The 15,736-nt window shown below is 41.1% G+C and overlaps 1 protein-coding gene across 14 annotated transcripts in view; it reads left to right on the top strand.

Moving 5' to 3' along the window:
- The window catches only part of ZNF462 (zinc finger protein 462), a 173,165-nt gene extending 161,192 nt beyond the window's left edge, over positions 1 to 11,973 (top strand). For all 14 annotated transcript variants that reach the window (XM_014064322.2, XM_087716208.1, XM_087716206.1 and 11 more), the window contains 3 exons: positions 1,271 to 1,403; positions 6,807 to 6,921; positions 9,134 to 11,973. In XM_014064322.2, coding sequence (XP_013919797.2) covers positions 1,271 to 1,403; positions 6,807 to 6,921; positions 9,134 to 9,356 — 471 coding nt within the window. In that variant the 3' untranslated portion in view covers positions 9,357 to 11,973. The remainder of the gene's footprint in view (positions 1 to 1,270; positions 1,404 to 6,806; positions 6,922 to 9,133) is intronic.
- The last annotated feature ends 3,763 nt before the right edge of the window (positions 11,974 to 15,736 follow it).

The raw sequence follows: 15,736 nt of genomic DNA, 5'->3' as shown, positions 1-15,736 counted from the left end.
TGAAGCATGCAGTGAAAGGCTTCCTTGCAGTTTAATTGTACACAGGACCATATTTATTTCTATCAGATGTCTTAATGATAATGGTGTAGGACTACATAAGATACATCCTGCTCAATTAAATAATACGTGGAATGAGGAGGATGATATATATTAGCTCAAGCTGGTCAAAACAGTTTATTTTTTTCCCCTGTTCCTGCCAGAATCACCCAGTGAATCAATTGAAGGCTGCCATCTTTAGTTCCCATGCCCTGTGCATGGGAAAGTTTGCACGGAAACAGCGCATGCGTGCTTGTCAGGGCTGCGCTCCAGAAAAGCCAAACTTCTGGGTTCTAGTGCGCATGCACACCTGATGATCCACTGGCCAGCATGCATGCGCAGGCCAGTTTTCGGCACTGCCGCATGCACAAAGGACAATTGATTATCGTGCACACATATGGGCCAGAAAGCCAGAAGACAAACAGGCAAGCCCATGCGTGGCAGGCAATATGACTTTGCGTGTCACAGGTTTGCCATCACGGCTCTAAGGTGTTATGCAGGGCTTTAGATTTTCACCATTCCTCTTGGAAGATCAGAATGGATATGCCTGCTTCCTGCTCCAACCACTAGAAAGTTATCAGTGGTGGTTCACTTGTGTTTATAGAATTTATAAAGCTGCTCAACTTGAACATTGCAACTCTGGATGGCGGACAGTAGTGCCCCAAATCAAAACAAGGTAAACAATTTTAATTAACTTCTAAGAGATTAATAGGCAACCAGAAACTTGCATCCATATCTTGCTCCAGATGGGGATGCCAATTTTTCCAGCCTGAAAGAAAGTGCTTTTTTTAATTGCCTTTCTAAAGACCAACAGGGTCTACTCTACGCCAATGGTATCTCGGGAGCAGATCGTTCCTTAGGGCTTTGTTTCTCTTATCTCTGTCTTTTCTTTCATCAGCACTTTCATCTTTCTTCAAATAAGGGCAAATGTAAGCCCTGCCAGAAGAAACCATCTGTCTCTGTTACTTGACACTTTTCAGATCTTCAACTCTTTGCTTTGTTCCTACGGAGAAGATTCCCTGTTGTGGAATAGTGAGAAGAGTATAGGTCTATGGAATTTCAAGCATGCATAGTGTTATCACAGCTCTTTTCAACCTGTTGTTTCCATACTATACAGTGTTTGGACTCTGTGTTCCTTATATAGGAGTGTCCCAGGAAAAATAAGCAGCTGCTTTAAAGAGTAGCCATTCAATGCACTTTTTGCAAATACACTGTATTGTTTTCTTCCCCAAAGGTGAATCGCAATTTTGAGCTGGTTGGACGGGTTAACTTAGATCAGTTGGAGCAAATGAAAGGAAAAGAGGAGAGCTCCAGCAGTGATGAGGAAGAAAAGGATGAGGAGATGAGCCCCGAGACAGAAGAGAGAGGTCAGTGTTGTGGTTGTCTTGATTAATTCTCCACCCAGCAGTTGCAGTGAGAAAGCTTCCAGTCATGCTAAAATGCAAAGTGACTTGCCTTGCCTCCCAACAGGAACCTGTTCAAAGGACAGTTTGTTCGGGCAACCTTTAGAGTCTGTTCCTCATTCCAAGAATATATCATCATGGTTTTGTTTTGGGGTTGTTGGGTTGTTGTTGTTTTTTGCAACAGTCCAGGTATAATAGATCCCCAAATAGATCTCCGATTTGAGGGGTATAATTAAACATTAACCTCTTTGAAGCTTAACTCAATGGATCTGATCCTCCGTAGTATTAATTTTTCTACAAAAAGGAACTGCCAATGGGCATAAGCACTCACTGTCCCAAAGTCTTCTGTTTCTTAAAGAATGATTAAATCCATGGACATGACTGGAAGGAAAATGTATTTGTGTAACACCATAAAGATCCTGTTGATACAAAGTGAACTTGGGGGGGGGGGGGGGGCAAAACAAGAGGGCATGATTGAGAAGGCCATTGTCTTGAAGACTTGCTGTTTGTCCATTATGTCCTCTTTTCACCTGAATCGTACTCATTTCTGGCACTGCTGATCTTTGATTGTGAATTGGATCCTCCCAATGGCAGGCAGGCAGGCAAGCAATGCGAAACCACAATCTAATTCACTGGGATTTCATATGCTGATTCATAAGGGGATCATAATTAACAGTAACAATATCTCCCTTGTATTGTTACATTCCATTCGTAGCTAATCTGACTTACAGCTGTTGATAGACCTGTTCTCCACAAACTTAAGTCTCAATTTTTATTTATTTTGTTTGTTTGTTTAATATGTCCCCCCTTCTCATATGTACAACTCCGGGTAGCTAATAAAAACAGAGTAAAAAGCAATGGAGATTAAAAATGGGCAGAAATGACATAAAACTGCAGTAATTGCAAACACTGATTTAGCACAACTATGACCAAGAAATTGCTCACACACTCCATCTTCTGTCTTGAAGACAAAACCAGGTTTTCCATACCTTGTGAAAGGCCAACAAGGTTGGGGGAACGATGTTCCTGGGGATGGGCACTTTGATAGAAAAGGCTTTGCTCCTAAATCAGATACCTTGAATTGCACCCAAAAGCACCCTGATAGCAATACAGCTCTTAGAGCAGAGGTACCACATATACTGATCAACTGGCACCCAGAACTGGCTGTGCTGCCACAATTTGCACCAGGCCAACCTTCTGAATACTCTTCAAGGACAGCCTGTTGTAGAGCACATACCAGTAATCCAAGCAGGAGATGACTAAGGAACGGGTGACTATGAAAAAGACCTCACAGTCCAAAACAGTTACAGTATGTGATGCATAACACAAAGTTGTGAAAAAGACCTCCTGGCCATGGCTGCCACCTGCTCTTCAAATAGAAGCTGCAAATGCAGGAGGGACCCTCAAATTGCACGTGGGATCTGTCTAGTGTAGGGCAAACCCACCCAGAACAAAAGATGGGAGACCACCAAAATCAGAGCGCCCTAAAACACAAAGCCCCTTCATCTTACTAGCTTTGAGCTGTGGACCAGCAGTGGGATTCACTTACCTTCTCTACTGGTTTGCAAATATGAGTGCATGCGCTGCTTCTGCGTCTGTGCAGTATTCGCGCATTATGTTATAGCAGGTGAGCGGAGCCTACCACAGCCACCGCTACTGGTTCACCCGAACCAGAGGGAACCAGCTGAATACTGCCTCTGCTGTGGACATTTTATAAAGATTTTCCAGTGCTGGGGCCTCCAGAAACATGCGGAGAACCTTAGGAGAAATAAAGTGTTAAATGATGGTGCTGTGTCAACTCTGAGTTAACTTTCAAAAGCAAAGTCTGTAAAACTTGCAGATGGCCCTACCCTCCAAGAATTTGCCTGATTTGGGGACCCAAACTCTGAAGCAGATAGATTGACATTTGGGGAATTAAAAAGTTGTTTAACCTCAAAAAAACAAGTCTTTCTTTAAAAAAACAAAAAAACTTTAAGATAGTTTAAATTGGCCTGGCTTGAATTTCAGAGAGTTGTAGTGCAGTATCCTCTAAAACAAAAACACATCTATGTGTTTGGAAAAAGTCTTGGGAAGAATTTGACAATATTTCTTGCAGCCATCCCCACAAAAAAAAAAACTGCAGAGGAAGAAGGGCATACAATATACAGTATGTGTATGAGATCACACAGAAAAGCAAAAGAGAGATTGTCAATGGGTTAGGTTGCCTTGTGAGTTGTGTGGTAGCATAACACAAAGTGGAAACAAGGCATGCAAAGATCAGCAATTAAATGCAGCAAAATCCTACTGTTTTTCATTAAGTACTTTGAGAGGACTCTGGGAAGCGAGAGACATTGGCATTCTGTTGCTCTTTTTACTCAGGATAATCCCCACTACAGAATTAATGCTTGGAGCAGATGGTACTGTCTCATTTTTCAGTGAAAAGAAATCAAGCAAGATAGTCCAAGTAATTATTTTTAATGGCCTGTGTGGCAATCGTCTTAATTTTGTGAGAAAACATTTTATCTTTTGTTTGGCAGACAGCTCTCTGGTTCACACTGGTCTCCCATATTTCAGCCAGGAGAAATGTCTACTGTGATTTCAGGGTCTTGGGAATGCTCCATTATGTTCTGCAGAACAACATCCAGCTAAAGCTTAAGCCGATAATTAGTGCTTCCCACCCGTTAGAATCAGTGAGAAGTATTTGGCTGGTCTACTCTCGAAGGGTTGATTGGCAGGGCTTTCTCAGAGTAATAAATACTCTCATTGAGCGTTACTCTACAAGGAATGCCTTCCCTATAGGTGGAGATAATATGGCTGCAAACCTGTGGCACCCTGTCTATCACTGACCTATGGCATAAACACCATCCAGTTCAGTGGAATCAAATTGCACTCTGTATTCAGAACAACTTTTGAAAAGATGCTCACAGAACACTAGAACAAGTAAAATTAGCCCAAAGAACTCATAAAAATCATGTTTCTGTTAAGTGTTTCTTCAGTGGGTATAACAAAATAGGTTCATTCACAAGTAAAGTTAAGCCAGTAGTGCTGGCTGTTTATTTGATTCGCTGTCAACCAGCATCTATTTTTCACAAGGCAAAGAGGACAACTGTGAGGCATTTTCTGCATTTTTGTGCCTTCTGTGCTTTGTACTATACAAAACATTCATACAAGTGGAAATAATTATCTTTAGAGATTGATAGTATCTATGTAAGCTAACAATCCTACAAGTTATGAAGTTCCCCCATAAGTGTCCCATAACCTCTGGAATTATTATTTTATATAGGGACTATATAACTAGCTAACAATAGTTAAATAATTGAGTATGGCAACTACAGTGGGACCTCAGGTCACGAACGCTTCTGACCACGACCAAATCGAGTGCCAACCAAAAAGATCCACTAAATGTTTCACTCTGTTCACAGACATATCTTCGGGTGGCGATCAAACACAGAAGCAGCTATTTCCCCTGCCGTACTTGTGTGTGTGCACGCGCGCGCGCGCGCAAGAGCAGTCAATCTTGCTTTCGGTCATGACCAAATCAGGTGCCGACCGAAGTCCTGGAACGGATTATGGCCATGACTGGAGGTCTCCTTGAACTAACAATAGTAGTAATAGTTATAATAATAGTATAACTAGCTAAAGATAGTTAAAGTAGTTGAGCTATAGCAGTAAAATCATGCCTTTGAAACCTAGAATTATTTTCAAGGTTACTAGATGAGGATGATATCCATTGAGTTGACTCAACAGACTTTTGGTAATTCTATTGGCCAGGTTTCTCCATATCTTCCAATCTTGCACTACTTCATTGAGTTTCCTATGCTGTGTCTGGTATCAGCTTTGACAGTGAAGTTAATGTACAATTTAGAACAAAGAGACAGGTATAATGGGTAATGTACCAGTGATGCATACACTGTTAAGCACCACTGTAGAAATAGGTAGTCCTCAAATTACAATAGTTCATTTAGTGACCGTTCAAAGTTACAATGGCACTGAAAAAAGTCACTTATGGCCATTTTTTCCACAGTTACAACCTTTGCAGCATCCCCATGGTCACGTGATCAAAATTCAGCAGTTTCACATTTACGATCATTGCAGTGTCCCTGGGTCCTCTTTTGCAACATTCTGACAAGCAAAGTCAATGGGGCAAGCCAGAACTATGTCACAAATTTAACAACCACAGTGGTTGACTTAACAACTGTGGAAAGAAATATATATGGAGGCTTTCAGAGAGCGCCTGGGGAGGGCAGAAATGAGCAAAAAATGGGCCGTATTTTACCCCCAGCAGCACTCTATAAGCCTCCATAAGGCTATGCATGCAACTTTTTTGACAAAAAACAGGTCCGTTTTCACAAAAAACGGGCCATTTTTTGCTCATTTGTGGGGGCTCCATCCCCCCAGGAGCACTCTGCAAGCCTCCCCAAGGCTATTCATGCCTTTTTGGGGGGAGAAAACCGGGCCCGTTTTCATGAAAAACGGGCTGTTTTGGGGAGGTTTGCAGAGTGCAAAAACTTTTTTCCCTTTTAGAAAGCTCTTTAACTGATTGATGAGAATTACATTGATCAAGTGTTGTGCCAGCAGAAACACCTACCTATCTACTGTATTTCTCTCTCTCTATCCCTCTACCTACACACACACTCTCTCTCTCCCTATCTACCTACTGTATTTCTCTCCCTCTCTCCCTTTCTCTACCTACCTAACTACTCTCTCCCTCTCTCCCTACCTCTCTACTGTATCTCTCTCTCTCTCTCTCTCCCTCTACCTACCAACCTACCTACTCTCTCTCTCTCTCCCTACCTATCTACTGTATTTCTCTCTCTCTATCTCTTTCTATTTCTCTCTCTATTCTTCTACCTACCTACCTACACACACTCTCTCTATTTCTCTCTCTCTCTCTCTTTACCTACCTACCTGCCTAACTACTCTCTCTCTCCCTAACTACCTAGTGTATTTCTCTCTCTTTCTCTCCCTCTCTATCCCTCTATCTACCTACCTACTTTTTAAAAATTTGCCTCTTCAAAACCTTGGTGCGTCTTATACTCCGGTGCGTCTTATACTCCGAAAAATACGGTACATACACATACACATTTTCATTTGGCAAAGGATGTGAACATCCTGTGCTTCTCTTACCTTGAGAGGGAGGGAGGGAGGGAGAGAGAGAAACTGACTCAAAGAGAAGCACAGGATGTTCACATTCTTTGCCAAATGAAAATGTCCCTTTCTAAAGATATTGGATTCCCATCTCACAAGTCCTTTCAAGTAGGGAAATTTGTGACTTTTTTTTTCTATTGGACTTTCAGACTACTTTCTCTTTCTGCCTTCTGCCTCCTTCAGAGAACTTTGGCTTATTCTTAAGATTGATACATGTTTATGTGCTTCTTTTCCTCCAAGGGAACATGAGGTTTTCAGAAAACGGTCCTCCTGAAAAACGCTTCCCCTGTGAATTTTGCGGGCGAACATTTGCTGAAGGCTCTGAATGGGAACGGCATGTGCTGAGACATGGCATGTAAGTGGATCCAGAAGCTACCACTTCTTCCACCAGCAAAGGGAAGAATGGAGCATTTCCCTGGTATATTGTGTATTATGAAGCAAATGCTACAAACAAAGCTGACTGAAGAAAACTGTCTATAGCTTTGGGTTTTACTGTAATGAAAACAAAGAACTTGTTAGATTACAAGGCTACTAAACAGTAGTACTAAAGGTAAATAGTCAATATTTTCCTTCTAGTACATGAATGCCTTGAATATATAATGACAGTGTTATAGTTGAAAATTAGAAAGATTAAAGCCACCCTCAGCATAGCTCACCAAGAGATCCTGTGTATTTTTTCCTTCCATAAAATGTAATTATTTATTTATCTGGGACGAAAATACATATCAGGCTTGATATAAAAGTCATCATTTCTCCCTACAAACGTAACCATATTTTCATCTGCCTCTGAATATCCTTCTTCATTGGGATAACATTTTGAAATGTTGTTATCCATTAACTAGATAGTAATTCCCAACATGGATTATATAGTAGACATTTGACTGTATTCTATAATTGGGGGGGGGGGGTATGTCTCATTACTTGGTCATATGCATTATATTCTTGAATGAAATTTTTCTACTGTGTGGTTGCTGACATACAGACACAATCCTGGCAACTGCCTAGACTCCCTGCAGTTTTCTTGGCAAGATTATTCAGAAATGGTTTGCCATTTTCCCCTGGCCTAAGGCTGAGAGTAACTGGCCCAAAGTCACTCAAGTGGCCTTGTGCCTAAGATGAGACTGGGACTCATAGTCTCCAGTTTCCAGCCTTGGTGTTTTAACCTCACTATAAGAAACTGATTCTCTTAAGCTACAATAAATTGCCCAGTTACTCTTAAGTCCCAGAGAAATCCATAATCTTGCAAAGTCTAATTAGTCAGCCTTATTAAAAGGAAAAATAAATTAAATCTTGGGAACCAAATATCTGTATGTTTTAGTCCCCAACACTCCCCCAAATCAGCAAGTGCACAAAGACAGGTACCTCTTGATGCCTTTGTTCCTCTACCTATCTTCTGATTTAAGGGGGAGCTTGCTAACCATTTGGAAGAAACAACACCCACCTTATTTTATCCTGTACAGATAGTCCTTGAGTTATGTCAGTTCACTTAGCAACGGTTTAAAGTTACGACACCACCCCCAAATGTACTTACAACCCAGTCCCACAGGTATGAATGTTGCAGCACAATGGCAGTCACTCAGTCTTACAACCAACCACAGGAACGCATGTCCCCTGCCTATTCCCCCATCCCTCAGGGCCCTAACAGGCAGAAGCCCTGATATGCTAGCCCACCGGCTCCTCCCTATCCTGTCACTGATCCGCTCACTTACCTTTTCAAGACCTGCAGAACTCAGAGCCACGTGGTGGAACAGTATCCTTCTTCTCAGAGACTGGTTAAGCTGTTCTACCTGCCTATCTGTCCCCTTTGCAAAAGGCGTTTTGCACAGACTACGGAGGCTGGAGGCCTGAACATGTACAAGATCACACACACACCTCTGCAGGACTCTCTCCTCTTTGCCAAAAGCTTTTGCAAAGGGATGGAGGCCTTCGGGGGTGCGATCTCAACGCAAGCCTCCAATGTCTGTAGGACAAGCTTTTTCCAAAGGGTGCAGAAGAACATGAGATCTAAAGAAAACAACTTCACCTGCATCTGAGAAGAAAGCCACTTTTCTATCATGCATCCCTGAGCTCTACCCATCTTTGAAAGGTAAGTGCAGAGGAGGCTGAAGCAGCTATGGGGACCCTAAGGGATGGGAAGGGGAATATGAGATATCTCAGTGGGTGTGGGGAGACCTTAGGTGGCCCCAGGCGGGTGGTCTTTTTCTGCACTAGACTCCCCATGGTCTTCCCCATCCCTGAGGTACTTCATGCGCACTTAACGACCCGTGTATTCGATTAACGAATGCAACAGGGAGAGGCAGGATGGGGGTTCATTCGTTAAAAGTGATTCAATTAACGTTACGACCTTAATGGCCATTATGCTCCCTTATGGTCATAACTCAAGGACTGCCTGTACATGTATCCCAGGCTTAGAGGCCATCTGACTTGCTAAGTTATTCCTAAGGCTGACGTGGATTTACTCTTCCAAATTTCTAAGTCATGCTGGCTCTACCCTAGCAAAAAGAGCCAAGAGGTTCCCCGGGATGCCCAAATCATCACATTTTTTCCCTTCCTGTCTCCATTTCCAGGGCAATGAATGAAACCAACCGGGTCATCAGTGACGAAAGCCAGGCCAAAGAGAATGCAGAAGAGACGGTTAAGGTACCATTGGCAGAAGAAATGGAAAGCAGCCCAAAGAGACTGGTGGACTTTTCCCACAAGAACGAAGCTGCCATCTGTGTCACTGTTGCTGCTACTGCTGCTGCTGATAATAAATCACTCCCAGAGATGGCAGAGGTCAAAAGTGAATGAGCACCTGGTGTGATTTCCGACAACCTACTTGAACAGTGATGAATAGGGAGGGGGCGGGCAGGGGGACAAGGAAGAATCAAAGCTGCTTTTAGGACTGAATGATCTATTTTCAAAGCACTGGTACCTGTGTGTGTGTGTGTGTGTGCGCGCGCGCGCATGTGTGGGCGTGCGTGGGTGGGCGTGTGTGTACATAGATTAAATTTATTTAATTGAGGACGGTGGGATCCATGGCTCCACGACACCCACATGACTCTTCTGGATCTCGACAATGGGAAGTTACACGGTCATAACTTTGGACTTGGCGAGAATCAAATTCCCAGACGCGTCTTGCATTTTGCCTTTGTGCTCCACTGCTGGAGACTTCGGGATTCTTTCGACGACGGAGGCGTCCCAAGGATGGAAGAATGCAGGGGACAAAGTTCCGTGCCCAACTTTGGGGCACTCTTTTTTTTTTTCTAGTTTTAATATACATATTACGCTTTTCCAGAGTGACAAAAAAAAAAAAAAACAAGAAAAAAAAGAAAGTTAAAGACTGCTTTGGCTTAAAACAGTCACCTGTTTCCTAGTACCTCAGAATTAACCAAGGGAAATTAAAAACAAAACAAAAAAACACAAAACAAATCTCTGCATTTGTGAGTACTACCTGTTGTTGTTGTGGTTAAATATATATAGAAAGACAGACTGCTGGGCAAGATGGTGAATGGAAGAAAAACCACAAAGTTTTAAAAGAAAGAGAAGAAAACAAAAAAAAATAGTGCTCAAAAATCCCTGTGGGGGGTTTATTTCTTAAAATACTGTGATTTTTTTAATTATTTTAGTAAAAAAACAAAACAAAAAAGAGAGAATTCCTAGATACTGTCTGTGACTTGTCATCTTTTATTCCAGGTAAGCTGTTTGTTAGCGTTCAGCTATGATTTTAGGGCGTTGGGTTTGTTTGTTGGTTGGGTTTATTATTATTTTTTTAAGACTCATGTGATTGACTCTGTGCCGTTCTCGTTTGCCCCATGTCTACGTCGGCTCAGCCTGAGGGATTACAATACAGCACAATTAATTTTTTTCCCATGTAAAGTAATGTTACTTCCCCCGCATTTCTCCTTTGCTCTCACCCAATGTGATAGGGCTGGGAAGGAGAAGTAATTATGGTGAATAGATGATGACTTATTATTATTATTATTTAGTTTTAAACATGTGGAGAAATCAAAGAAGTAACTTTTTTAAAGAAACTCAAAAACAAAAAAAGACCCTTTAACTAAAGAACCAAACTTACAGCACAACTATGCAGGTTGTGGACCCATCCATGAGTCCTCAGAATCATTCTGTTGCTCGTCCAATTGAACATCTTTCACTGATTATTATTTTGGTTACTTAAGAATGGTTGCTTTTTCTTTTTTTCAATGTGGTTTGTCTCGTTTTGGTACAAGGAGGGTCGGAGGGGGAGGGAATCGATAACCACATATAGTTCTAAAGTTCAGGTAACCCAGTTTTGCAATACTAGGAGCCTAGAGATCTACATTTTGTGGACTTCAAGGAGGGAGAGAAATCATGGCGCCACCTCGCATTCTTCACACGAGGGGGAACTGCAGAGCCTAAATAGGAACGGAAGTTGTGTTTTGAGTTCTTTTTTCCATGTAAAAATGTTGGGATATCTTGCATGAACCTGAAGGAGAAGGTCCAGGCCCAGGGGAGAATGGTCTGATTGTGAACAAATGGGATTACTTTCCAAAAGTAGAAAGTACTTGAGTGAAATCTAGTTTTAGAAATGCATGTCTCTGGGTTGCTTTTTTTTTGTCCTTTTTTCTTTTCCTTTTTTCTTTTCCTTTTTATTGTTTTTTTTTTTTAACTTTGAAGGGAAGGGATGGGGTGGGAAACAGGAAGCTGTGGAAAAGCTGATGCCACACAAAAATTCTCAAACGGATGGCGTGAAAGAGATGAAAAGAAAAGAAAACAAACAACTACCATTGCATTTGTGGAGGAAATACTACTTGAAAAAAGCATGTATTGAATTTTGCAGATTCTTAGTTTGTGAGGGTGGGCTTTCAATTTCCGTTGTTTTTTTTTTTCCTTTTTTAATTATTTGGTGGGGAGGGAAAGTCATGTGATGTGGCAAACACATTGGAAGAAGTATAAATAAACATTTTGTGTCTGAATGTTTTCTTTTTAATTGGCCTCATATCAAATGTATTTAAACAGTTCCATACCTGGATTGGATGTTTTTAATGGTTACCAAAAATGAAAAAGAAAAAAAAAAAGAAATGATTGTGACATGCTTTTATCACTACTTTATTTTTCGAATAACATGTAAATATTGTAATCCATTGGATTTTTTTTGTTTTGTTTTTTTTTATTTTATTTTATTTTTTGCTAACCTGTTAATAAATATATGGGACCATTATCCTTTTTAACAAGTCTAGAATGTCATATTTTTTCTTGTGTTTTTCCCCCTCCCAAATGTATCCTTTGATATATTGTGGACACACATTTTAGATGCATTATTACGATTCTGTTGGCTGTAATGATGACCTAGGATTGAGAGTAACATCCTTTTTTTTATTTGTTTAATTTATACAGAGGACTTTTTTCAGAGTTTGAGAGAAGGAAATAAATAGCAAAATGATAACCCACTGGCTTCAGAACTCAGTATTTCCTAATTAAAATTAACTACTGCTCAGTGTTTGGTGGGTGAGGCGTGGATGTTCTGAAATGTTGCACTGATAACTTTTTTAAGGCAAAAGAAAACGAATAAAAAATTTTCAAACAGAAGTGTGCGTATGGTTCTCTCAAGTTCAGAAACGTTCTGCCTTTCTTTTGTTTTAACCCTGAAATATTGGCCCTTTAATTTTATGTCATTGTTATCAGTAGTGAAAGACAAGGAATTTTTTAATCATCGTCAGATTCAGCTAATTTTTTGCCAATGAAAAGTTTGGTTGGATTACTGTTAAAAATTTTTTAGAAGTTTGTCAATATATATACTGTATTTTTTGGAGTATAAGACGCACCAAGGTTTTGAAAAGGCAAATTAAAAAAAAAGTTTTTGCACTTTGTAAACCTCCCCAAAACGGCCCATTTTTCCAAAAAAAGGCATGAATAGCCTTTAGGGGGCTTGCAGAGTGCTCTGGGGGGGGGGAATGAGCCAAAAATGGCCAATTTTTCACTCATTCCTTCCTTCCCCAGCCCCCAGGAGTTCTCTGAAAGCCTTCTACGGCCTCTTCACGGCCATTTTGGTGAAGAGGCAGGATTTCGGGAGGCAAAAAAATGCTGTATTCAGTGTATAAGACGGACCCAGATTTTCAGCCTCTTTTTTTAGGGAAAAAGGTGAATCTTATACTCTGAAAAATGTGGTATTTTTTGTCTTGTGAAAATTAAGCCCTTTTGGAGCTAATCTTACAGGGTTCAACACATTAGTTTCCTCAAGAGACATCGTCAGATCTTCCATTGGACTCAGCAGGTTTGAAACTCATTTTAAGGTTTAAAGGTTTTCCCCTGCCCAGATGCAGTCATGGCTCGGGGGACAGTGCTGATCTCAGATTCTCAACCGAGGGATCCTGGGTTGTCTGAGAGACATTTCTGCCACCAAGTGGCCGCCATGACAATACAGAATGCAGTATCCTTTCCTGCCAAAGTGCCTATTTATCTACTTGCATTAGCGTGCTTTCAAACTCCGAGCTTGGCAGGAGCTGTGGTGAGTAATAGGAGCTCACCTGTCACATGGCACTCAGGTCACAAACCTGGGCTGTCGGCTTTCCAGCTGACAAGCTCAGCATCTTAACCATCATGCCCCTTGAAACTTATTTAGCTAATAATGATAATAGCTACATTGTTCTTCTCAGAGGTCAGTCATCCAGGTTAGTGAAAACTAGTTTTCCTAATAAGAGAAACAGACAGTGTAAACATAGCAAATACCCATAGATGTAGGTTCCAGTAGTCTCAAAACCAAACTGGCATAGCTGTTCACCTTCACCTCAAAATGCCATCTACTACCACTTGGGGGGGCAGGGAAGGATAGTACGCAATAGCACATATACTTGTATACCGCTTCACAGTGCTTTACAAGCCTCTAAGCCGTTCACAGTCAGTGTATTGTCCCCAACAATCTGGGTCCTCATTTTATCGACCTCAGAAAGATGGAAGACTGAAGTCAACCTCGAGCCGGTGAGATTCAAACTGCTGGCAATCAGCAGTCAGCAGAAGTAGTCTACAGTGCTGCATTCTAACCACTGTGCCACTGCAGCTCTTTTGTGGATTGTCGCATGATGCTCTTGTTTGATGGCTATGCTCTCTGGATATTCTGGGAATATCTCCCAAATTTAGGAAAAGAGGAAGGATGTTTTATTTCCAATGTTCTTGCAGGTAATCCTCAATTTACACTTCATTAGCATCTGTTCAAAGTTACACCACTGAAAAATTGAACTTAAAGCCAATTTTGACACATTCATTGCAGCATCCTCATAGTCATGTGATCAAAATTCAGACGCTTGGCAATTGACTCATTTATGACGGTTGCAGTGTCCTGGGGTCAGAAGATCTGATATTCTGACAAGCAAAGTCAGTGGGGAAGCCAGATTCACTTAACAACTATGTTAATAACAGTGATTCACTTAACAACTGTGGCAAGAAAGGTCATAAAATGGGGCAAAACTCACTTAACAAATGTCTCTACTATTCTGTCTCCCCATACCACTTGGGTGCCATCTTAAAGGGTTTTCCATAAATCATATTGCTTTGCTTATCTTACTTGCTTATTTGGGTGATAAGTATGAACCTGCAGAGTTAATATTCAGGGAATATTGAGAAGGAAAAATCTACTGGGGGCAGAAAAGCAATGAAAAGAATAGAATAAGAGCAGGAGCAAAATACTTAATCTTGGTGCAATTGGGAAGCATCGAGATAGGGAACTCCTTTAGATATTGTTCAGCAACAATTATCCCTAACTATTGGCCATGTTAAGTGGAACTGTAGCAACTCTTAAGCTGTGTGTATTTCAACTCCCAAATCAGCCATTGGTGTACAGCTGTGATGGCGAACCTATGGTGCACGGCGCCCTTTCTGATGGCATATGAGCCGTTGCCCCAGTTCAGCTCTGCCGCTCATGGGCACACGCCGCCTGCTGGCCAGCTGATCTTCGGGTCTGCCGCACATGTGTGGTGAGTGGGGTGGGTGGGTGTGCCGGGGGGACGCACACGCATATGCAGGGGTCACATATGCATGCACAGGGGGGTGCACGCGTAGGGGTGTGCACATTGAATTTTAGGAATTCGCATGTGTGCGCTTTGGGCACTCGGTCTGGAAAAGGTTAGCAATTACTGGTTTATAGTATTCTATAGTGGGGGTTTCTTAGTAAATAATCATTAATTTTTGTTAATTTGGAAGAGTTTATAGGCAATACATGAAATTACATAAGCAATGTCCTCATACCAATTAAAGGACTTTGAAGTCCACTTATTTCAAAGAAGTTGCACATCATTGGTTTGAATGGTGAAAAAATATGCTGTGAGTAATGTTGTGCTGTTGTGTGTTCTCCTATAGTCTAACTATGGTTAACAGAAGAATGGATTACAGATGGTTCTTAGGTTAGTAAACCGTTACAATTAACCTATACTTTGGTTTTATCTCTCCCATTTTGTCTAAAATCTCCCATTTTACTGTAATCATAAACTTGAGTTGTATACTGAAAAGTTGTCAAATATATTGTGAAAGATCATAGAATGAGCATTATGGCTTTCTGAAGAATTGAACAAAAGCCTTCCAGTGTTAGCCAGAAAGTCTGTTCGTGATGACACTATGGTTTGAAAAATCTCATCCTTGCCATGTCTTACGCTAACTAGATAAATGGTCATTTATCCTATGTCATCGGCGACAGGAAAGTAATATTAATTTAGCTTAGTTTCCTCTAATCTGTCATCCCCCATTAACCTACAGAGTGTGATTGTGGAGGACTTCTATTGTCTCAACACTTCTGGAAAAATACCAGCTTGGAAAAAAAGATGACAGATTCTTAACCCAAGATACAAATAGTCCTCATTTAGTGACCACAATTGGAACTAGCAAATCAGTCAATAAACAAATTGATTGCTAATATTTCAAACCCAAGGAGGAAAACCAATTACCATTAGTATCAGTAGGAGTCAGAATTTGGAAAGAGAATTTGCTTAGAGATTATAAGGCAGCCATGCAAAAATGCTAATGTCCCTTCTCTTTGCTGGCCTCTAGGGATCTTCTGGAGTTCTGCATCCCAGATCTGCTAGCTTTATTTTTACCAAACACTTCTTGGTCAAAAATAAATTAGTTTTTCCTACCGTGTTTTCCCGAAAATAAGACAGGGTCTTATTTTCTTTTGACCTCTGAAATAAGCACTTGGCCTTATTTGCGGGGAGGTCTTATTA

This window comes from Thamnophis sirtalis, unplaced genomic scaffold, assembly GCF_051295495.1.
Source record: "Thamnophis sirtalis isolate CommonGarterSnake01/CBP01778 unplaced genomic scaffold, rThaSir2_p1.2 scaffold_5, whole genome shotgun sequence".
Classification (NCBI taxonomy): Eukaryota; Metazoa; Chordata; class Lepidosauria; order Squamata; family Natricidae; genus Thamnophis; species Thamnophis sirtalis.
Note: the sequence above shows the minus strand (reverse complement) of the source record. Positions and strands in the feature narration are given on the sequence as shown.